At 44.1% G+C, this 25,243-nt stretch overlaps 1 protein-coding gene across 1 annotated transcript in view; it reads right to left on the bottom strand.

The window, feature by feature from the left end:
- KMT2D (lysine methyltransferase 2D) overlaps window positions 1–25,243 on the bottom strand; it is a 3,358,270-nt gene that overhangs the window by 1,359,764 nt on the left and 1,973,263 nt on the right. Inside the window, exon 23 of the mRNA XM_044082193.1 lies at window positions 7,758–7,874. Within this exon, the coding sequence (XP_043938128.1) occupies window positions 7,758–7,874 (117 nt within the window). The remainder of the gene's footprint in view (window positions 1–7,757; window positions 7,875–25,243) is intronic.

Here is a 25,243-nt window from a genome sequence, read left to right as displayed (position 1 = left end):
CTTCTGCTTCGGGCACCGCACGGCAAGAAAGACTGATGTAATGGTGTCGGCTGCATGCTTTATACGCCTGACTACCTGATGTCATGGAATATGAGAGACAGCAACTGACGCAGGACCCAAGAGTTTGACAATCAGGCCGACTGAGGGCTACTGCAAGCAGATAACCCAAATATGATGACTGCAACAGTGAAACAGAAGAACATCTGCTTAGACTGTCTGAAGACACAACAATGACTGCTGGATCAGCCACGGGAGTTTCACCAGAAATTTGTGGTCATCATGCACTTTGTAAACTCTAACCGGCCTTTTAGGGGCAGGAGGTTGAGAGGGTTTATGGAAACAGAGTTAAAGGCATCTAGGAAAGCTGGAAGCACAGGAGGAATAGCTGAAGGGGATGGTGACTCAAGCTGCAAAAGTTCAAAATACCTTTTTTGGGTATCTGACATTAAGGCAGTATCCCACATGAAGTGGTCCTTCATTTTTATGATAGTTTCCCCAAAGGTAATGTCCTCTGGTGTGGAGTCTCCTTCAATCGAGTCTTCATCTGGGGAGTAATAATCCACAGGTGAAACAATCTGAGACATATGAAATGGATTCCTCAGAAGAGGAGTAGGACTGTTCTGGTTCTTCTTCTACCTGGTGGGTAGTGTTTAAAGGTAGGGAGGAAGCAGAGGCTGGCCTGGGGCTCAGCAGAGAAATGTTGGAAGGTGCAGGGCATAAGGGCCTAAGAGCCATAAAGGCCGGCATTAGTGAGTTGGTAAATGACTGCTAATCTGGAGCTACTTGTAACGTGGGGCTTAAGTGTTTAGTATTTTGTTTTTTCTTTGTTGGCGTAGGCTTAGAGACAGAGGCCTGGGCTGCCGCAGGAGAAGTCTTAGTCGGCCGACCAAGTGTTGGTTCCCCCCCCTCAATGTTGGTTATGCCGGCATCTGGCTTAACTCCGGGGAAGTGCTTTCCATGGCTGCTGGAACGGTCTCTTCCAGAAGAATTGTCAAAGCTGACTGAGTAATTGGGTGTCCCTCAGCCCCTATAACGGTAGACAGCGGGACATCCGATGGCGGAGCGGCATCGGGAGAAGGCCTAAAAATCTTGGCCTTCTTCCTCAGTTGTTCAGCTTGGGCGGACAACTCGGGATCCATCCTGAGAGTGAGGGGTTTTAGTCTCTGATTTTCCAAATACAAATGAAGTGCCACTAGTCAGCTGCGTAGGGTCTTTAGCACGAAAGACTGACAAATGGGGCAGGCCTTATGGTCGTGCTCCTTTAATAAGCAAAACACACACCAGTCGTGAGAGTATTTGTGCGGTATTTTACATCCACAGTTACATTTGCTCTTTATCTCAGACATCGGCTAAAGGGGAATCTACAGCAACCAAACTCAAGCGTACATAAGAGAAAAAATCCCCAAAGTACAGTTTTGTACCTACCATAAATGTTGATGTCCGATAGGCATGCATCTGCAGTCCTTACAAATGGGTTGTCCTGTCGTCAGACAGCCCTTCGGTCGGCCGGATTCCAAAGTCTGGGTCTGGCCTCGGCTGGTGTCGCACTTCACCCGACGTCATAGCGGCAGTTCTTCGGGTATAAAGGCATCAGCCAACGCCATTTTCCTCAGTGTTTCTTGCCCCAGATGCCAGGTGCCCTCTAGAAAGGCTAAATTTGGATAAATGCAAATGGTTCCAAATAGTAGAGAAACAAACAAAAATAAGCATGTATGTACATATATACAAACAAATACACCATAATAGATTCCCCCAGCTAGCTACAAGATGGGCAAATACCCTAGGAGTACCACAGAGGGGAAGGAGGGTGGGTAATCCTGACTGCAGATGCATGCCTATCGGACATCTACATTTATGGTAGGTACAAAACTGTACTATGTCCTTCAAGGATGCATCTGCAGTCCTTACAAATGGGTAGAATACCATGATACTGCGGTGGTGTGGTGGTGCTCGCTGTCGCGCCTCACAGCAGTTAGTTGCGTTCGATTCTCCTCAGTTTTAAAGTACTGTGTGTGGTGACTACGCGTGAATGTTGCGTCGTCCGCGGTTGGTTGTCGGGCCGGCAAGCCAGCCAGTAAAACTCTCTACTGGCTAATTAAGCGGGGCGGGAGCCGCTGTAGGTGACCCTCGGGAAAAAGCCGAAAGACACACACACCATAGCCAAACTGGGGGAGGAGGAGAAATAGATTATGGTGTAGTTAAGATCCCTTGCAAAACAGCAGTGGCAAAACCTGCTCGGGATCTGGAGTATAAAGGTAAATTATAATGCTTGGCAAATGTATGCACGGAGCTCCAAGTAGCAGCCTCTAAAATGTCTTTGGTAGCCACTCCTCGTAAAAAAGCTGTGGTAGTGGCTGTAGCCCTTGTAGAGTGAGGCCTGATGTTTTCTGGAGTTTTCTTTCCATGGTAGTAGTAACAAAATCTAATGCAATTTCCTATCCACTTAGAGATTGCCTGTTTTGAAATTGCTTTTCCTTCCATTCCTGTTGCATATGCTACCAGTAGCTGGTCAGTTTTTCTATTGCTCTTGGTCCTGTCCAGGTAGTAACGTAATTGTCTATGTACATCCAAGGTATGCAGCAGTCTTTCTCCCCTGTTTTGTGGGTTGGGAAGAATGTAGGTAGGTGGATAGCTTGATTTAAAGATACCCTGGAGACCACCTTTGGCATAAAAGTAGGATTAGTTCTCAGGGACACTCTATCTTGATGGAAGATCAGGAAGGGCTGTACTGCCATTAATGCCTGTAGCTCAGATACCCTTCTTGCTGAAGTGATTGCAAGCAGGAAAGCAGTTTTCCATGATAAGTACTGTAATTCTGCTGTTGCTGCTGGCTCGAAAGGAGGGAGTGTCAACTTTTCTAGCACAAAGTTCAAGTCCTATGCTGGCAATGGCGGCTTCCTGGGTGGCTTTACATTTTTAATCCCTCTCAGAAACTGGGTATGAATGTGTGCCTCCCTGTTTGTTGATGTACCACATAACTGTGGTGTTGTCCGTCCTTATCAGCAGTTGACCCTGTTGAAGAAATGGTCTAAATGCCTGAATCGCCAGTTTTACTGCCAGCATTTCCTTTTGATTTATGTGTAGGTGCAGCTGGTCTTGAGTCCATAAGCCTTGTATGCACTTGTCCAGCATGTGTGCCCCCCAACCGAGGTCTGAGGCGTCTGTTGTGATGGTCTGGCTTGGTTGAGTGCTGTGGAAGGGAAGTCCCTTGTTTGATTGACAGGCCTGGGCCCACCATTGGAATTCTTGTTGCAGGCATGGAATAATTGGAATTTGGGTTTCTAGGCTGTGCTTGTGCTGAGACCATAAATTCCTTAGGTACCACTGTAACTTTCTCATATGTAGTCTGGCATGTGGAATTAATATTATGCAGGATGCCATGTAACCGAGAGCTTGCAGGACTTTTCTTGCTGTTAGCTGGTTCTGCTTTGTTAATGCCATGAAGTAGAAAGGGAGTTGCTCCTGTTTTTCTACTGTCAGGAATGCCATTTGTTTTGTTGTGTCCAAATCTGCACCCAAGAAGGTAATCCTTTGGGATGGTATCAGCCTTGACTTTTTTATATTGACTGTGTATTCCAGGGCTTGTAGTAGATGAATGACCCTTTCAAATCTTTTGTTAATTTGTTTTGTTGTCCGCTTGTAACAGGCAGTCGTCCAGGTACGGGTAAATTTGAATTCCCTGAAGCCTGCAATGAGCAATTACTGATGCCAGGCATTTCGTGAATACTCTGGGCGCAGTAGATAAGCCAAAGGGCAATGCTGAGAATTGATAATGCTCTGATCCTGCAAGAAATCGGAGGTATCTTCTGCAATTTGGTCGTATGGGGACGTGCAGGTATGCCTCCTTGAGATCTAGAGTTACCAGCCAGGACTCCTTGCCCAGCATGGAAAGAAGCTGCTGTAGGGTCAGTATTTTGAATTTTGGAACAATGAGGAATGTGTTTAAAGTGGACAGGTCGAGAATAGGTCTCCATTGGTTTTCTTTTCTTGGTACCAGGAAGAGTCTGGAGTAAAATCCTTGCCCTTGTTCCATAGATGGCACCCTTTCTATAGCTCTCATCCTTAGTAAGTGAGTTGTTTGTTGTAGAGCTTCTGTCTTCTGATTTGGAGGTAGGTTTGGCATTCCTCTCTTCCTTGGTAGAGTATGGAAGTGAAACCTGTAACCTTGGTCTATTGTCTGTAAAATCCATTTGTCTCCTGTGATGTAATGCCAGTTTACTGAAAATAAGGCCAGCTTCCCGCCTAAGGGTGCTTCTAGTTGTTCCCTGGTAGGCGGTGCCAGAGCCAAGTCACTGTGATTGTCCTGTGGGAGTGGTGGCGGCTGGATCTGTGGCTGTACCTCGCTGGTTGTTAGCCTGCCATTGATGTCCCCTGTAGGCACCTCTGGATTGACCCCTGCCTCTTGAGCGCCTATTTCTGCCTCTCGGAGCTCTGGAGGCGTCTGGAAAGGACCAATTCTTGGAAGGCCAGTTCCTGCTAAACCTTGGAGGCTGGACCTGCAAGAAATCCTTGACTGTCTGGACAGATTTTGCTTTCTCTTCCACCTTCTTCAGCACTTGCTGTGCAGGGGAGCCAAACAAATTGAGCTTATCCATGGGAGCATCTAGGAGCTTTGATTTAACATGGTCTGGTAAGGACTGCTCTTTTAACCATGCATGTCTTCTGATCACTGTGCCAGTCATAGCTGATCTAAAGGAAGCCTCCAGTGCATCATAGCCGCATTTTAAAGAATGATTACTGACCTGCTGAATGTTATGTACCATTTCCTGAACAGATTTTTTTGTCTAATGGTTCACCAGAGGACAGATTTTTAGTTAACTGATCTTAAATTCCTGATACTGAATCATGTGGAATTGACAGTTCAAGGCTCTAGCTGTAAGAGTAGCAGAAGTGTAAACTTTTTTACTCCATCTCTCTAAGGCCCTAGATTCCCTTTCAGAGGGGAGGGGTTTTTTGGCAGAGGTAGCTGCTACAGCCTTGGGTCCCTGGGAGATAGTTTTGGGATCTGCAAGAGGGGCCTTATACAAATGATAATGTGTGTCCGGAACCCTGTAGTATCTATCGGGCTTAGCAGGGGCCGGAGGAAGAGAATCAGGAGCAGTACAAGCATCATTAAATGCATCATCCACAACAGTAAGTACTGGAGGAATGGCTAAAGGCCTATGCTGTGGTAAATGCAGAAAGGTTCTAAGCCTTTTCCTAGAGTCTGAAAAATCCTGGCCCTGCCATTGAAATTGTTCCCTCATAGCATGCAAGGTTTCCCCAAAGGAAAATTCCTCAGGCGGAGAGGCAGAAGGAATGGACTCTTCTGCATCAGAGTCCTCATAAGGAGAAAAAGGGCCCTCTGGAGGGTTAGAATTATCTGATTCATCAGAGGAGTTATCTGTAGAAACTGGCTCAGGGGGCTCTGCTCTAGGCCTCTTCTCTGGAGGTGGGTGAGAGGCCCTGTCTGGGTGAGGTTGGGATCCCCGGATCAAAGAAATGAGATCCTCTGCAAGACTAAGCATTTGTGAACTAGAGCTAGGCCTGTGTGAGGGGGTCTTAGCAGACACAGTTTTGGTAGATTTTGCTGCTTTAGCCGTGGCAAAGGCCTTAATAGACATAGATGCAGGTGGCCTAGCAGCTCCACGTGCAGGGGTAGAAATATCCAAGGGGATAGTATCAGATAAATCCTGTGAACCTGCAAGAGCGGGTGGTATATCAGAAGCCGAGTCCACCATGCTGGATGAGGCCTCGGTAGGAGGAACGCTTTCAGCCGAAGGAAGAACCGTGGACTCTGTTTCAGCCGAAACAGAGACACTCGGTTGGCTTAACGCGGTTTCGGCGAAACCGCGAACATGAGTGTCGGTCCTTTTCCTTGCGCTTTTAGAAATTTGCATAGTCGGAGTATCCGACGGCATAATGTAAGCAAAATCGGGCGAAAAACTCCTCAAAATTCCGACCGGCCTCTAAGTGTCCCCCGGTTGAAAGAAGCACAGGCTAGACAAGCTGCTACGTCGTGGTCTGGGCCTAAGCAAGGTAAGCAGTAAGAGTGGAAATCTTTATGAGGTATTTGTTTCCCACAAGTTAAACAGTTATTCACTTTTTCTGACATCGGCTGAGGCAAGAAAGAGTCCCCAACGGGGTACTTAGCTTTTTAGAAGTCTTTGGTACTTGTAGTAGTAATCTCTGGTTCTGACCGACCGGCACTTGCGAACAGCTTCTGCTTCGGGCGCCACGCGGCAAGAAAGACTGAGGAAAATGGCGTTGGCTGATGCCTTTATACCCGAAGAACTGCCGCTATGACGTCGGGTGAAGTGCGACACCAGCCGAGGCCAGACCCAGACTTTGGAATCCGGCCGACCGAAGGGCTGCCTGACGACAGGACAACCCATTTGTAAGGACTGCAGATGCATCCTTGAAGGACATCGGGGTACTTATCTTTAGAAGTCTTTGGTCGTAGGAGCGAAGCGGTTGAAGTAACGTCATCTGCAGCTCAAAAGTTCTGAGGTCTGTGCATGCAGACGTCACATTTATAGTTCCTGGTTTATGGTTCTGCGTGTGACGTCCCACACACCTACAACAGCCAGGCTTAAGCTTTTGTATAGGAGCCAACGTCAAGGCGCCTGAGGTGGAAAATCCCACAGTATGAAGTATGAATACTGCAACATAGGAATAGAAAGACATATATCTTTATACATACGTGCACACACAAATATACTACTCTACCTACCAACCATCAAACCACTTCCCATCTACTTGATGATTCACACCCTAACAGTGGGGAAGAAGTCTCTCAGAGTGGCACATTACAGCATACTTAAGGAAAAAGTAGCTAGTGTGCTACATATAGCTTGGAAAGAGCAGACAACTCACCCCAATGTGCTGCATGCCAAAGCTCAACCCTAGAAAATAACAAAGATGTCACCCCCCCCTCCCTACAAACTTACCCCCCAGATGGGTAAGCCAGTGTCAGCCACTCATTCACCCTCCCTAGCCAGTGTATCCAGTGTCTAAGCTCCCAACTTATCTTGAGATGCAGTCGGGGCTTCCTCCCTTGGTAACACGGAGCAAAAAGCTTTACTTTATTGTATTTACTTATAAGTAATTATCAGTTTTCATTGGTCTTCCCATCAATTCTACTACCATTCAACTTATGACTTTGTTTTTTAGTTATCATATTAAGTTTGCTTGTATTTGGACCTAGACACTCACTAAAGATCATCTAGCCCAAATGCCTTCACAAACCTCACTAACACTAGATTAACTAAAATGCACAAAATTAAGCACCTGTTATTGTTGCTGAAATAAATCACTATTCTCTGGCCTACAGTGGAGGCACCACTACAAAGGTCAATGCTGCTCATAGTACAAACATACAATGAATGAGTAAAAACGGGACATTGACCGCAATGGTAGTTATGGTGTACTGCATGCACCATCCTGCTCACTTCACTTCCATTAGTACACCTGTTACCCTACCCCCTATTCTAGAAAGTCTGCCTAAAAGATTAGCTTTACTGCTGAGTGTCTGTTAAATTAACACATTAAAAAGGTCCCCCTCAAAATTAATTTGCCAAAGGCTGAAACAAGTTCAGAATTGTTTCTTGCAAGGCACAATATGCAACAGAATAGAACTGGACAAATATGGATGAGCCGCAGATGCCCAACACTTTCCTTTGTCTCACACCATCAGAAGAATTCTGCCCTCTAGTATTAGTGCAAAGCATTTTAAAAAGTTGTCACAAAGCAATTTCTAAGAGGCACACACCACCTACCATCTTCAGGGTGGCCTTCTATACTATGCCCTTCTGCAGATAACTCCAACAAAAGAAGGCTGCCTTTCTTTGATCGAGTGTGAGACTTCCTCTGGCGAACCATGAAACCCCCAATGCCTAAAACAAGAACAAGAGACTGTTATTAATTATCCAAAACAGATGCAAATACACAACCACAATTAAGATTTCGTTTTTACTTTAAGCAACGTAACTACTCTAACAGATTTAGTCTCATCAGGCGATCACAGTGCTTACATTTAAATATAGACAATTAAGATTTAGTGGCAAAAGCACCTCCTGCAACTCTAAATGACTGTACATTTTATTACATGGATAACGACTGCATTAGTTCATTCAGCTACCTTCTGTTAACAGTATCTTCTTCATCTACTATACTTAACCCAGTGGTCCTTTGCGCCTGGTTCCTGCAGAGGGTACAGCTCAGCAATGGACAGACCTCACACTCCACAGATTAAGGCAGGGAAATCGAGGTAGTTTTGTTTTACTGTCTTCCTTGATAAACTGTGGATTTTTTTACATGCTAGAACACTCCTAGACTGTTAAGTGCAATGTTGTCCTATGCCAGGAGAGGTCCACTCTTCCAAGTACCTGATATATTTGGCAGATGAGTAAGCAGTCCTTGACTGGGCTCAGGTTACTGAGTCTCTGTACAGACTTAAAATACCTGAAGTCTTCCCAAGATAACCCTACTGCAGCAAAACGTAGCCAACTCATTCTAGGGGTAGGCAAGATGACACCAGACACACTCTCCCACCCCACTCCAACTGGTTCCTCCAGTGACTAGTCATCTGGGACAGTGTCAGGGCTTTGACATATGCTCAAAATCGTCAGATTTGTATAGGAGCCAGTATAGGAGTATTGGTGACCTACAGACACTGGATCCTACCCAGTTCGCCTTTAAGGGCAGATCCTGCCTCTTAAACCTGGTTGATTTCTTTGAAACAGTCACCAAGGCCATTGACGAGGGGAAGGTGGTCCACACAGCCTACCTGGACCTCGCAAAAGCCTTTGATACAATACCCCACTCGGGCATTATAGATAAGCTCACCAGCTTAAATATAAACCCCTATGTCACTAGATGGGTTGCAAACTGGCTCAAGGACAGAACCCACATGGTTAGAATTGCTGGAGCCATGTCAGACTCCAAACCAGTTACAAGTGGCGTCCCACAAGGCTCAGTCCTGGGACCTCTCTTGTTTGGTATATATTTCTCGGAGGTACAGGCCAACACGGAAGGACTGTGGCTGACCAAGTTTGCAGATGACTGCAAACTAGGCACCATAATCGACTCTCCAGCCGACACAAGCATCCTACAAAAGGGCCTCACAGAAACAGACAACTGGTGCCAGAGCCATGGCCTCAAGCTAAACGCCAAAAAGTGTACAGTCATCCCCTTTGGTAAAAACAAAGTGCCCACAAATTACCACATAGGTGGTAATCCATTAAGTACGGAAGAAGTAATTAGGGACCTGGGGACCCAAGTTGATAGCAGTCTCTCATATGAAAACCACATGGCCAAAGTGGTTTGAAAACCATTTTATATAGCCCACCTAATCATGAAGGAATTCACATCTAGATCAGGGGAGGTCATCGTGCCTCTTTACTCATCCCTCATCAGGCCCATAATTGAGTACAATGCCCGTTTTGGGATGTACCTCACCAGACACCTGCAGCAACTGGAAAGACCCCAAAAGTACCTCACCAAGAGGATCAAAGGGCTGAAACAGATGCCATATGCTGCCCGGTTAAAGAAACTCCAGCTCTACTCAGTGGCATACCGCCTGCTCAGAGGCAATCTGTGCCTGACGTATAAAGCCATGTCCAACGCGGAAATAATGGACATGCTGCACCTCAGAAAATCCAAATTCCATCGAACTACGCACTCGAGAGACTTGAACCTCAACACTGAAATAAATAGGACATGCTGGAGGGACAGATTCATAACCCAGAGGCTCCCTTCACTCTGGAATAAAATCCCAGTCCAGGTTAGGCAGAGTCCCTCATTGACTCTCTTCAAGAGGAATCTTGATGAGTGGATGGGAGATCGTAGGTTTACCCCGGTATCACTTCTGTGTCACTGTTAGACAGAGGCACAATATACTAACCTCGAAAAAGGGCATAGCAAAATAAATTTAAAATGAGTGGCGAAAGCCAAACACTCTGGCTAGGCTTATAAATGCCCTAGGGCAGATAGCCTAGTATGAACCTATGAACCTAAGATGTTACTTTCAGAAACACTCTGGTTCTGTAGGAAATGCAAATGGAAGAAGCCCTTCCTCCTCCTCCAAAAAAAGTATTTCCTATTAAAGAATAAAAGGACTTCAAAGAAATTGTTCTACTAACATATCACACTATATTTCATTAAGAACCACCTTCCCCCTTTCTAATATTTCCATTAATAGCTGCCTTTTCTTTTCATTATTTTAATTGTTAGAAATCACATATAACCTTTCAAAATTCTCTCTCTCTGCTACATACAAGCTTGTGTCTACTTCTAATGAATGTTCAACACTCTTTATATGCTACTTACACGCTCTGTTCATAAATGTTAATGCAAGCTACTGTATTTTTTTTTTTCATGTATGTACACTTACCTACATTTTGTATTTCTTTTCATATAACGTAACTATTTTATATGTATATGTCAAAACTGTTCAATGTGGAGGTTTTTCCCCAGGTCTCTGCTGAAGAAGGGTTTTATCCCAGTCGGATTTTACCAGTAAACAAGGATTAATAAATACAATAATTTAAAGCAAAATGCAAACCAAAAGTATGAAGCTAGTCAGTCTTGGCAACTGCTCAGCAGGATCCACCTCCATAGGGCTGGAGAAGTGCTGCATAACTTGCTCATATTGTACTTTCAAAATACTGGTACTACAAGAACTCATTTACACAATGTCTTACCTTATTAGTTGACGCTCCTTGACAGGTCAATGACTGGAACTTATCCTTTCCACATATCAGAATTCAGACTTTCTTTAAAGTTCCCATGCTTGGGAGTGCATGCCTTGATGATATACTCCATGAAATCAAGCTATATATGCAAGCCCAGTCCAAGTTAATCAGCTTGCCCTCAACAAATGAGCTTGTACATTTCCTCAAAATAAATAAAGAATGAAGTATTGACATCTATATTGCTCATAAGGATTAGTTGGCATGACCAAATCACTTGCAGCCAATTTTTACACAAAATGGCTAGCATGACAGCACACAGTCTGTAATCAGTGTTCTCTTATCTTGAAGATGCTGTAAATCTACGCAATTCTTCCCAGGAAGGCTCAAACTACAGTCTGCACTGCTGCCCAAGATTACATTCAATTTTGGATCAGTTTGAGTTAGAAACACCAAGCATGTTTTTGAGGGAGGAACCCCACAGAGACCCTGGGAAAACATGCAAACATCACACATGCCTTTGAGAGAGGTAAGGCTTGAACCCTGTACCTTATGCTTGGGAGGCAAATACCTTAACCGTAATGCCAATTACAGCCACAGGACTATACTTGGTAAACACAGAGGAAGTCGAAGAGTCACAGCTGTCCAGAAGGGTCAATACAAAAAAATACATAAATAAAAATAATGGGTTGTATCAGGAGGTTATCCAAGAACATGAGGAATTTCCTTACAGATGCTCCTAAATGATGGAAGTACTCCTGAGTAGCAATTGACCTTAGCATCATTATTATGAAGCAGATCATCTTTGCAGCGCTGTTCATTATAAAATGGATTTGCAAAAAGCAGAGGTCTAACTTCTAAATCTGTCAATAATGCCCCTCCCCACAGTGAATAAAGTTCATCTTTTTATAGACATTAGTCTGACATATGACTTACAAGGAGAAGATGTTCACTTTATTACTAAGCTTGTGCAGCTCTAGATTAGGAAGATCCAGATCTGACCCCGCAAGGGGAAAGGAAAGATGATCCCAGATAAACCTAGGTTTCTCCACCGTCAAAATAAAAACTGTTATACAGGATTTAATTTTAGACCAGAATGAGTTAATGGGAGGTAACGGAATACACTGACAGGCATAAGGAATTAACAAGGAGAGCAGACCAATTAACTGCATAAATCTTTTGCATCATATCCATACAGAGAAGTTTCAACCTATGGCATTAGCTTTCCCTAAGACGACCTCAAACTGTAGCTTCAAGAGATGCAAGCAGTGAGGGGCATAACTGTAACCACAAATACATCATTCTATCTCCTTTTTCTAAAAAAAGGAACCTATCTAAGTTGCTTAGATTAGACAAAACTAGGGTTCAACTTTGTAACTTCCCATAGACCTAAACCTTTGAAACAGCAAAAAAAAGTACAGGCAAGTCATCCTCAAGATTTTTATTTATTGTCATTTGTTAACCGAGTTGGTCCAACTGAGCCAAAGGCTTATTTTCAGTGGAGACCCAAAGAGAAAGGCTCAGATTACAGACATTCAAAAAAACCAGTAATTAATAGAAAGACTAAAAAAGTACAGTTGTGTACACTTACCATAAATGTAGATGTTCGAGTGTATTCACTGTTGCAGTCATCACATATGGGTTATCTGCCTGCAGGTAGCCCTCAGCCAGCCTGAATACCATAGTCTTCGGATTTCTGCGTCAGATGCTGTTGCTTCTTCCTTGACGTCAGGTTGTCAAGGGTATAAAACATGCAGCCACTGCCATTACATCAGTTTTTCTTGCCCCAAATATCAGGTGCCCCCACAATAGGAAGCAATTACATGGTATGGTAAACCCCTAGCAGAAAGCAAATCCACAAGAAAAAATACATATACCAACAAGAAGGAAAGGAGCCAGGAGAAGTCAGGGGGCTGGAGGGAGGGTAACCAGGACTGCCAGAGTGAATACACTCGAACATCTACATTAGTGTACACAACTATACTATGTTCATGTTTCACTGTTGCAGTCATCACATTTGGGTGGAGTCCCAAAGCTAAGGAAGGGAGGGGGAAGTTAAAGAGCATTAGGGCCAGCTATTAAGCCCTGCAAGAATGCAGTGGCAAATCCAGCAATATATTGAGAGAAGATAGGCAAGTGGTAATGCTTGGTGAAGGTATGTACAGTGCTCCAGGTAGCAGCTTCTAGGATGTCCCTGGTAGGGACTCCTCTGAGAAATGCCGCAGAGGTAGATGCAGGCCTGGTGGAATGTGTTCTTATCCCCTTGTGGGGTAGGTTTTCCATGGTGCTTGTAGCAGAAATTAATGCAATGGGCTATCCATTTGGAAATGGTTTGCTTTGAAATGGCCTTCCCCTCTGCCCCTGCAGCAAAGCTAACTAGCAGCTGTTCAGATTTTCTGATAGGCTTAGTCCTGTCCAAATAGAATCCAAGTTGTCTGTGTACGTTCAGAGAGTGCAGTACTCGTTCATTTTTGTTTTGTGGATTAAGGAAAAAAGTAGGCAAACAAATGGACTGATTTAGGCCCACAGTAGACACCACCTTGGGCATAAAGGAAGGATTAGTCCTGAGGGAAACCCTGTCCGCATGGAAGATACTGAAGGGTTCCCACTGCCATGACGGCCTGTAATTCAGATACTCTTCTTGCTGAAGTGATGGCTAGAAGGAAGACCATTTTCCAAGAAAGGAATTTCAACTCTGCTGTAGCAACTGGCTCGGGGGGGGGGGGGCTTTTCCAATACAAAGTTAAGGTCCCAGGCTGGAGTGCGAGCTCTCTTGGGGGATCTTAAATATTTGGCCCCTCTAAGGAATTGCTTTAGCAAGGGGTGAGAGAAGAGGGGTGGGGCTCAGTATAATAATATGCTGAAATGGCAGAGGCATGACTTTTAATTGATGAGAAGGATAGGCCCTTGTGGAGCAATTCTGTTAAGTACTGCACAATATGAGGTAAGCTGGGCACCGCTGTGCCCATCCCCTGAGCCTGACTTCAGGAACAGTATCTTTTCCACTTTTCAGCATAGGATTTTCTACTACTAGGCCACCTTGCCTCCAGAATGACATCCAGTACCTCCTTACTGAGGGATGCTAGAGGAGAGCTCAAGGAATTATCCAGGCTGCAAGGTTCAGGGTTTGAAGCTGAGGGTGCAGAATCTGGCCCACCTGCTGGGACAGCAGGTAAGGGGTCTGAGGGAGATGCCATGGTTGTAGCAGTGTTGTACTGGGCAAGAGAGGGTACCAGTCCTGGCGTGGCCAGTCTGGTGCAATCAGTATTGTCCTTGGCCTGTTTGATCTTTAGTAGAACCTTTGAGAGGAGAGGCAGAGGGGAAAAGGCATAAACCGAGAGGCTTTCCCAGGTAAAGAACAGGGCATCCACTTTCCAAGCTTGAATGTGGGGAGTTCTAGTGCAGAATTTGTTCAAATGGTAGTTCAGAGAAGAGGCAAACAGGTCTGCCTCTGGAGTCCTCCCATTTGCTCCTCAAGAGGCTGAATATTTTGGGTTCTAGTTTCCATTATTGTGTGTCCATGAGATTTCTGCTCAAGTCATCTGCCAGTGAATTTAGTTTGCCTGGCAGGAACTGTGCTTGTAGGTGTACTTGGTAGCTCAAGGCTGTGCCCCACAGAGCCATGGATAGACTGCAGAGAGAGTAAGAGTGGGTTCCCCCCTACTTGTTTACGTACCACAAAACTGTTGTTGTCTGTCTTTACCAATAGTTGTCCTGGAAGAATACAGTCTTTGAAGGCTGTCAGAGCATTCTGTACAGCTAACATTTCTTTTTGCTTGATATGCAGGTGCATCTGTCTCGGGTTCCATTTTCCCTCAATGCACTGCCCTGCCATGTGAGCCCCCCATGCACAGTCTGATGCATCTGTTAGGGTTTTGGTGGCAGGGGGTGGAGTGAAAGTGAGTCCCTTGTGGTAGCAGGCCTCTGCCCACCAGAGGAACTCTGTCTTTATACAAGGAATGACAGAAATCATTGTTTCCAGGTCCAAAGAATGTTGACACCATAGGCTTTTTAGGTACCACTGGAGTATCCTCATATGCAGTCTTGAATATGGAATTAGTAAAATGCAAGTGGCCATGAACCCCAGAGCATGCAGTATTTTCCTTGCAGATAGCTGGGGTTTTGTGGCCAATAGTTTGAAGTAGGTTGTCAAATAAACTTGTTTCTCCAGAGTGAGGAATGCCATCTGGGAAGTTGTGTTCAAGGTTGCTCCCAGGAATACAATCTGTTGGCAGGGTACTAGGTGAGATTCCTTTTTGTTGATGGTGTACCCCAATGAGGTTAGAAGTTTCTTTACGAATGCCAGGTGTTGTAATAGCAAGTCCTGGCTTTCTGCCTGAATCAGACAATCGTCCAAGTATGGGTGAATTTGAATATTTCACTGCCTGCAAAATGCAATGGCTGGAGCTAGACACTTTGTGAACACCCTGGGTGCAGTAGATAAGCCAAAGGGAAGTACAGAGAACAAAGTGCATGGAGTCCGCCCTGAAACGTAGGTATTTGTCTGCAGGATCCTCTTATTGGGATGTGCAGGTAAGCTTCCTTTAAGTCTAGGGTTGCCAGTCAGGCATCCTTGGCTAGCATAGGAAGAATCTGTTGAAGAGTTAGCATTTTGAATTTTGGAACCACCAGAAAGGTGTTGAAAATAGAGAGGACCAGGATAGGATGCCAGTTGTTGTTTTTCTGGGTACCAGAAAAAGTCTTGAATAAAAACCTTGTCCCCTTTGTTCTGCTGGGACAGGTTGAATAGCCCTGATACTGAGAAGAGAGAGAACCTGCTGTTGGGCCTCCGCACTCTGATTTGGGGGTAGGTCTGGCCAACCATTTGGGATTGGGTAGTGTGTGGAAGTGGAATCTATATCCTTGGGAAACTATGTTCAAAACCTATTTGTCCTGGGTAATGAGTTCCCAGTTTTTTGCATGCAGGGCGAGCTTTCCTCCTAAGGGAGCAGGTAGTAGAGCAGGGCTTGGAAGGATTAAGGTTAAGTCATTGTGCCATTTTTCCATACAGGGATGGCTTACTACTCCCTGCTTTGGAAGTGGGAGCCCCCCACTGGTTAGATCTGTGCGTAGTCTGAGACTGTAGCCTAGGTGGTCTGCTGTTCCTGGGTTTGGACTGAGAAGGCCTGGAAGGAACTGGAAAGGACCAGTTCTTTGAAGGCCAATGCCTACTGAATCTGGGAGGCTGTACTTCTAGGAAATCTTTAACAGTTTGCATAGATTTAGCTTTTTCCTCCATCCTTTTGAGGACGACTACTGCTTTGTTGCCAAAAAGGCGGTCTTGGTTTAAGGGAGCATCCAGTAATTTAGCTTTAACATGATACGGCAAGCTTTGTTCCTTAAGCCAAGCATGCCTTCTAAGTACAGACCCAGTGACAGCAGCCCTGCAAGATGCTTCTAGAGTCTCAAAACCACATTGCAAAGCATGTTTACCAACTTGTTCTGCAGAATGCATTAAATCTTGCCATTCTTTGTGCTCAGCACAGTCAGAAATCAACACAATTTTCTAAGTAGTCCCATAATCTGCTGCTGATACTTCAGTACATGAAACTGGCAATTTAAATCCCTAATGGCTAAAGTAGCAGAAGTGTATACCTTCTTACCCCATCTGTCCAAGGCTCTAGAATCTCTATCAGAAGGGGTAGGATTTTTGGCAGCAGTAGCCTCAATGCCTTTTGGTCCTTGGGAAATGGTTTCTGGATCTGCAGGAGGCTTCTTGAAGAGGAACTTGAGAGTCAGGTACTCTGTAGTACCTGTCAGGTTTTCTGGGAGCTGGAGGTGAAGTGTCTGGGGTAAGGCTAGAGTCCAAAAAAGCATTATCTATAAATTATCTATAATGTCCAGAACAGAAGGGATAGCTAAAGGCCTGTGTTGAGGTAGAAATAAGAATTCCCCAAGTCTCTTTTTGGACTCAGAGTAATCCTGACTTTCCCAGAGGAAATGCTCCCTAAGTGTGTGCAACGTTTCACCGAAAGAAAAATCTTCTGGAGGGGAAGCAGAGGGAATGGAATCCTCTGCATCAGAATCCTCATAAGTAGATAAGGGCAAATTCTGGTGTTCAGAAGGAGCAGAAATATCAGATTCCTGATCAGACGAATCAGAAAGAAAATCAGTTCTAGGTCTCAGAGCGGGAAAGGCTGGCTTCCCCATAATTAAGGTAATAAGGTTTTCAGCCACTCTAAGCATTTGTTTTTGAGGCATATGAGCCTGCGGTTTGGTCGGTTTTCTAGGCGTACAGCGAGTTTTTGGCCTGGATGAAAACGATGGTGTCGGTTTAATATAAATGTCTGTAGGCCTGAATACATCCTCTGAAGTTGCTGCCTGCACAGCAGCTCTGGACCCATCCAAGTTAAAAGACATCCGCAGGTTCCATAGTCGAAGAAGCATCTCGTGGCATACCGGACTCTGAATGGGTCTCAGTAGAGGCCTGCAAATCTGAAGTAGTGGGCATCAGGGGCTGCGAAAGCGCCTCACTGAGTACTGGCAGACTGGCGGCTAGCTTAATGGAAGCGTCGTTGGCAGTTTTGGACCTATGCAGTCTGTCTCTATCTTTATCCTTACGTTTTTTTAGGAAGATCGGTAGGCGGATGGCTTAACAAAGCCATTTCGGAGTACACAGATAGAGTACGAAAGTAATTGGCTGCAAAAACAGCCCGACGATGAATAGTTTGGCGTTGAACAAAGCAAAAAAACCAACAGAGAATGTCGTGGTCTGGGCCTAAACTGGGGATGCAGTAAGAATGAAAATCTGTATGAGGTATTTGCTTTCCACAGTTAAGACAATTGTTAACTTTTACTGACATCGGTTAGAGCAAGAAAAAGGATCCCCAATGGGGTACTTATCTTTTTTGAAGACTTCAGGTCTGAAACTCGAAAACGAAAATTTCAGGAGTCAGCCGACCGGCACTTGTGAACTGCTTCTGCTTCGGGCACCGCACGGCAAGAAAGATTGATGTAATGGCATCGGCTGCATGTTTAATACCTCTGACGACCTGACGTGAAGGAAGAAGCGACACCATCCGATGCAGAAATCCGAAGTCTCTGGTATTCAGGCCGGCTGAGGGCTATCTGCAGGCAGATAACCCAAATGCGATGACTGCAACAGTGAAACACGAAGAACATTTACAATAGTAATATTGACAAGAAACATTTAGATAAAATGAAATACACAAAGACAAAATATTTATATATAAATTTCAAAAAATCCAGTACAATGAGTGGCAGGAAAAACCCAGAGTAGAAATATTTACAAGAACCTGATTGTAGATAAACTGTAAATTGGAGTGTTAGAAGAACAAGAAAGAAAGGTGGATAAAAAGAGAGAGAGAGAAACAAAGTAATCAAAAGTAGAATTTAGGAAGAAATCAGTTAGAGATCAAGTCGGAGCTTGGCAAGGGCAGCACTCAAGGCAAGGGTTACTACAGTATAACAAGCCGTCAACATACAGTAACAACATATGGGTAACACCTCTGACCTGTAATTATGCAAAACAGAATTGCAGTTAAGGTTAGGGCCAAAAGTCGCAAATAATGGGGGAGTTGGCAATCCTGTCAAGAACCTCTATAGAAAGGAAATGGGAAGGAAAGACGTGAATTTATTTTCAGTCTAGCAGAACTTTGATATAACTCCAAAATTAACAACATAGTTTTCTTGAAATGCCATGGTACATACTGCATCCCACAACAATGACAGTCTAGCCCTACTGAATGCCTTTTCGTTATCTAGACTACTTATCAAAAGGGGTTATTAGTCTCTCAAACATCTTCCATAAGCAATCAGCATTTGGATGACATTACCAAATACTCATCTACTCTTGCTTAATGAATCTTGCCTGATCTGAGTGTATTAGCTTAGGAAAAACCCTGCCCAACTTGCTCACTATTTTAACCATAAACAGGTTCATAGATGTGTACTAGGGTAATGGCCCTAGATCCTTTACAAACCTAGCCCATAGGATTACCCTGGCATCATGCCACCCGACTTTAGTTTCCAGTGCCTCTGATGAGTAGAGCCACTGCAGTGATCCCGGGGTGAATTTTCTATTTCCCATCCACTCATCAAGGTTTCTCTTGAAGAAGACCAGTGATGTGCTCTGTTTGACATGTATGGGAAGTCTGTTCCATAGCATGGGCAGCCTCTGGGTTATGACCCTGTCCCTCCAGCATGTTCTGTTGATTGTGGTAATGAGGTTGAGGTCACTGGAGCATGTGGTGTGGAGGAATTGGGATATTTTTTAGATGTACCATTTCTAACAGAGTTGGATCAGACATGGCTTTTTATGTCAAGCAGAGATCGCCTCTAAGTAGGCGATATGAGACCGAGAATAGTTGGAGTCTGTCTATATAGGACAAGTGTTTAAGACATAGGATCCTCTTTGTGAGGTACTTTTGCGGCCTCTCCAGTTGTTGCAGGTTTCTAGTGAGGTACATGTCAAATGGGGCACTGGACTCTGACTGGACTAATGAGGGAATAGTAGAGGGAGACAATGACCTCTTTCTTCCTAGATTTAAAACCCTTAGTAATGAGATGTGCCACACAGAAGGACTTTCTGACCACAGTGGCAACGTGGTGGACAAAAGAGAGGCTGCTGTGAACCTCTGTTCCCAGATCTCTTATAACACCTTCTGTGTTCAGTGGACTACCATCGATGTAGTAATTCATGGGAACCGGGTTTTCCCCAAAGAGGATGACGATACATTTTTTGGCATCGAGCTTAAGGCCATGGTTCTGACACCAGTCGTTGGTCTCAGTGAGGCCTTTCTGTAGGATGCCAACATTACCTGGAGTTAACAATAGCTCCCAAACTGCAATTGTCTGCGAACTTTGTCAGCCAGAGACCCTTTGTGTTGGCCTGGACAATCACAGTTTAAGATGGGAAAGGGTCTATATGAAGCTGGAAAGCAAGGATCTTTACCTGTTTTTCACAGTAATACATTCACCGCTGCTTTCAAAGACTGCGCGCAGGGGGTAAATCAACTGTGAGAACCTTAAATTCTTGCAGATTTCACAAGAAATACTGTCCATATTCAGTATTTTATCCTGGGTCATGCTCTCTAATGACTCTTGAACCTAAACTAGGCTTAAACCATCACTGTACCCTGCATCAAACTGAGGCAAATGGGATTGAAAGTAAGTACCCAAAACATTCATCTCCTGAGAGCATTTGCTCACATTCGTCTGAATAAAGCCTAGTAAAATATTTTTCAAAAAAAAAAAAAAAACATGAAATTTTGGGGGGTAAGATACCATATTACCAGCACTAGGATCACACATTTTTAAAATGTTGTTTGTGCAGGCAAATACTATCAATTTTGCACAACGTCCAGAGAAATCAAACTCCCCAAGCTAACAGCAACTGTGGTTTGCTCTGCCCTTTATGTCATACTCATTCAATTTACTTCTCACTACTTCAAGGTTGTCAGGGCCTATGGTACACCCTAGCTGAACTGAAGCAATGGCATCCAAAAGATCAACATGAAGTAAATCTTGCTTTGTCCTGAACTGGTACAAAACTCCAGCTGTGTAATTCAGTATTGTGCTGACAAGACCGTCTTTAAAGGAATCCTAATCCCGGATTAGTTTGAGGGCCCTCCATACAGGGTAACTCCCTCCAATAAGAAAATAATTATTTCAAATGGGTATCAAAGGAGAGAACCTTGCACAAATGTAAATTAACTCTGGTGTTTCGCTGGGAACAACCTAGGGAGATTCATCTTAATAGCAGCGTGATCAGAAAGTGCTATGGGAGAGTAGAAAAAAACCAACCAACTGACCATGTTCCTTAGTTATTAAAATTAAACTGATCCTTAAAAATGTGCAGAAATGGGAGTATAATAGGTGATCGTAAAAGATGGACATAAATCACCCCAAAAATATTTACACACCTATTAAAAAATTCTCCCCATAGCTTAAACATCTTTGCCTTTGGCCCCGCTGAGACGTCCTGAAGTGAAATAACTACATTCCAATCCCCCCACTCAAAGCCGGTGGATGTAAACATTAATAATTTTAAGTAATAATCTCTGATAAAATCCTTTTACTAAGACATACCTAGTTTCATTATGCACTACGATGCAAGTAAGCTGAAACTGAATATCTTTTTGCCAGATAGTTACAACCCACCCTTTTCCTACCCAGTCCAGCAAGAGAGGGAGAGAAATAAGTAAGGGTATATATCCTTTGAATGAGCTTCATATGCTCAGTAACTGTTAAATGTGACTTCTGCAGCAATACAAAATGAGGTCTAAAAGAGTGAATAAAAGCAAAAACATTGCATCTCTCAACCTAATCAGTAAGGCCATTAACATTCCAGATTAGCATTTGCAGTGAAATGCATTAGTTCAGGTCATCCCAAAAATAAGAAACAGGCCCACCCTGACGGGGGAAAGAGCAACATTCAATTTAGCACTACTTCTCAAGAAAAATCTCTTAAGTGTACAGAGTATGCATGAAATTTTAACAGTTACATGCTATCTTTACTCAGGCACCTGAAGTAAAAACGTAAACTTTTTAAGAAAAAAAATGTTTACAACAATTATGTACAAAGTTAATACCATCAACAACTGAACACAGCAGGAAATGAGCAGCTTGCAGCATCCAGCCGCCATATGAAGTGAGAACACTACCACGTCACAGTTGGCCATTGTATAATCAACATACTAGGGTACATCTTACAGGTTCATAGGTAGGTACTACGCTATTGGCCCTAGGGCCTATATAAGCCTAAACAAATGGTACCCTGGCTTTTGCCACATAAGAAAATTATTTTCATGTGCCCCTGTCAAGCACAGCCACAAAAGTGATCTCCGGGGTGAATTTCCTACCTCCCATCCAATCAAGATTTTTCTTGAAGAGTGCTAATGAGGAGCTTTGTTTGACATAGATAGGTAGTTTGTTCCAGAGTATGGGAAGTCTCTGGGACAGGAAACTATCCCTCCAGCATGTTCTGTTTATTGCGGTGACAATGTTTAGGTCCCTAGAGCGTGTAGCTCGGAGGGATTGGGATTTCTTTAAGTGGAGCAGGTCCAACAGCTCTGGGTTTCACATAGCTTTGTATGTTAGGCAGAGATCACTTCTGAGTAGGCAATATGCGACAGAGTAAGGCTGGAGTTTTTTGAGACGGTCTGCGTAGGGCATCTGTTTGAGGCCGGTAATCCTCTTTGTGAGGTATTCTTGTGGCCTTTCCAGTTGTTGTAGATGTCTTGTGAGGTACATACCAAAAGGGGCATTGTATTCTATAATGGGTCTAATGAGTGATGAGTAGAGGGGAACAATGACAGTACAATTGTGTAAACTTACCATAAATGTAGATGTTCGAGTGTATTCACTGTTGCAGCCATTACATTTGGGTAATCTGCTGGCAGGTTGCCCTCAGCCGGTCGGAATTCCAAAATCTTGGGTCCTGCATAGGCCGCTGTCGCCCCTTCCCTGACATCAGGGGTATAAAAGAAGTTTTTCTTGCCCCAGATGTCAGGTGCCCCTTAAGAGGCTAGCCAAATTATATATATATATATATATATATATATATATATATATATATATATATATACACACATATATAAATCAATAAATGCACCAATATAAATTGTACCTTCATCTATAAGCAAATACACCACATAGGTTGTATAAATCAGAGAAGGAAAGATAAGATCCATAGAAAAAAACGGGATGGCGGGTGGGTAACCTGGACTGCAACAGTGAATACACTCGAACATCTACATTTATGGTAAGTGTACACAACTGTACTATGTTCTTCGTGTTTCACTGTTGCAGTCATTACATTTGGGTAGAGTCCCAAAGCTATGGTTGAGAGGCTGGAGCTAAACAGCATTAGGAGTGGCTATGAGGCTCTGCAGAACTGCAGTGGCAAAGCCTGCCCTGGATTTAGAGTAGAATGGCAGATGGTAATGCTTTGTAAAGGTGTGCACTGAACTCCAAGTAGCCGCCTCTAAAATGTCTCTGGTTGGTACTCCCCTGAGAAAGGCTGCTGAAGTGGCTGCAGCTCTGGTGGTATGTGGCCTAATGCCCTTAGGCACTGGCTTGCCATGGTGTGAATAGCATAAACGAATGCAGTGACCTATCCACTTTGAGACAGTCTGCTTTGAGATGGCCTTTCCTTGTGATCCTGCAGCATATGCCACTAGTAATTGTTCTGTCTTTCTGAAAGCTTTGGTTCTGTCCAAGTAGAATCTAAGCTGTGTACATCCAAAGAGTGCAGAATTCTCTCCCCCTTGTTCTGTGGATTTTGATAAAAGGTTGGCAGATATAGTTTGGTTAAGAGCCACACTGGACACCACTTTAGGCATAAATGTTGGGTTTGTTCTCAGAGAGACCCTGTCTGGATAAAAAATGATAAAAGGTTCCACAGCCATGAGCACCTGTAGCTCTGAAACTCGTCTTGCAGAAGTGATTGCTAGGAGCAGAGCTGTTTTCCAAGATAAAAACTTTATATCAAACAGTAGCAGCTGGCTCAAAAGGAGGCAGGGTGAGCTTTTCCAAGACATAGTTGAGGTCCCATTGCAGGTATAGGTGATGATCTTGGTGGCCTTAAATTTTTGGCTCCTCTGAAGTACTGATTTAATAAAGGATGAGAAAAAAATTGGTGTCTCTGTATTGTAATGAGCCAAAATGGCAGAGGCATGAATTTTAATTATTGAAAAGGATAGGCCTTTGTCCAGCATCTCAGTTAAGTATTGCAAAATCTGAGGAATATTTGGTACATTTGTATCAGTTCCTTGTGCCTGGTTCCAAGCACAGAATCTCTTCCATTTTTCAGCATAAGACTTTCTTGCACTAGGCCTTCTGGCTTCCAGAATGACATCCATCACAGCTTGGCTGAGAGGTGTTTTTTGTATGACTAATTATCCGCCATGCTGCCAGGTTTAATGTCCTGAGTTGTTTGTGCAAGATCTGATTGTTTTGCCGGGACAGTAGATGAGGTAATTGAGGTAAAGTCCAAGCTGGGTGACGAGACAAGTTCCTTAGGATTGGATACCAGTACTGGCGGGGCCAGTCTGGGGCAATCAGTATCATCTTTGGTTTCTCCTAATTGCCCTTTAGGAGTACCTTGGGGAGGAGAGGCAGTGGAGGGAAGGCATATACTGATAGGTTTTTCCAGCTGAAAGATAAGGCGTCCACTTTCCATGCTTGTCTGTGATAAGTCCTTGTGCAGAATCTTTTTAGTTGGTAGTTGTGAGGGGAGGCAAATAAATGTCCAGGCATCCCCATTTCCTTGTTATGCTGAAGACTTGTGGATCCAGCTGTCACTCATGGGGATCCATGAGGTTTCTGCTTAGTTCGTCTGCCAGACTATTTTCCTTTCCCGGCAGGAATTGTGCCTGCAAATGTACTTGGTAAGTCAAAGCTGTGTCCCACAGTGTCATGGCTAGTCTGCAAAGGGGTAAGAATGTGTGCCCCCCTGCTTGATTAAATACCACATGACCATGGTGTTGTCTGTCTTTATCAGTAGTTGTCTCGGATGAAGTAGGTCCTTGAAGGCTGTCAGGGCATTTTGAACAGCTAGCATCTCTTTTTGATTGATATGTAGATGCACTTGGTTTGAGGTCCATGTGCCCTGAATGCATTTTCCTGCCATGTGGGCCCCCCCGGCATAATCTGATGCATCCGTTGTAAGTGTCTGCCTGGCTCGGGGTAAAGTGAATGGCTATCCCTTGTTCTGGTGACAAGCCTTTGTCCACCATCGAAACTCCTGTTGCAGGCAGGGAATGAGAGTAATCATTGTTTCCAGACTGTGACAATGTTGCCTCCATAAATCTTTTAGGTACCACAGTAGTTTCCTCATATGCAGTCTTGCATATTGAATCAGTAGAATGCAGGATGCCATGGACCCGAAAGCCTGCAGAATTTGTCTTGCAGATAACTGGGTTTTTGTTGCCATATGTTTGAAGTAAATAGTCAGTTGCCTTTGCTTGTCTGGTGTGAGGAAAGCCATCTGGGCAGTTGTATTCAGGCTTGCACCCAGGAATGTTACCTTTTGAGAGGGTACCAGTCGTGATTTCTTTTAGTTTACTGTGTACCCTAGGCATGTTAGAAGCCTTTTCACAAACGCCAGATGCTGAAGAATGTCCTTGTTCTCTGCTTGAATGAGACAAGTCATCCATGTAAGGATAGATTTGTATACTTCTTTGTCTGAAAAATGCAATTACTGGTGCCAGGCACTTTGTAAAGACCATGGGCGCAGTAGATAAGCCAAAGGGCAGTGCAGAGAATTGGTAATGCATAAAGCCAGCCTTGAAACTGAGGTATCTTCTGCACGATTCCCTTATTGGGATATGCAGGTATGTCTCTTAAGTCTAAGGTCACTAGCCAAGCCCCCATATCCATGATGGACGTAACTTGTTTCTGTGCCTCTGCCCATTGATTTTTTGGCAGATCTGACCAACCGTTTGGAATTGGCTGTGTGTGGAAGTGGAATCTGTATCCCTGGGATACTATGTTTAATATCCACTTGTCCTGGGTTAACTGCCAATTTTGAGCATAAATTGCTAATTTTTCCCCCCAAGGGAGCTGCCAAAAGGTAAGTGCTTGGTGATGGCAGAGGGAAGTCATTGAGA

This window comes from Protopterus annectens, chromosome 9.part0, assembly GCF_019279795.1.
Source record: "Protopterus annectens isolate FY-2018-M chromosome 9.part0, PAN1.0, whole genome shotgun sequence".
In the NCBI taxonomy this organism is placed as follows: domain Eukaryota; kingdom Metazoa; phylum Chordata; order Ceratodontiformes; family Protopteridae; genus Protopterus; species Protopterus annectens.
Note: the sequence above shows the minus strand (reverse complement) of the source record. Positions and strands in the feature narration are given on the sequence as shown.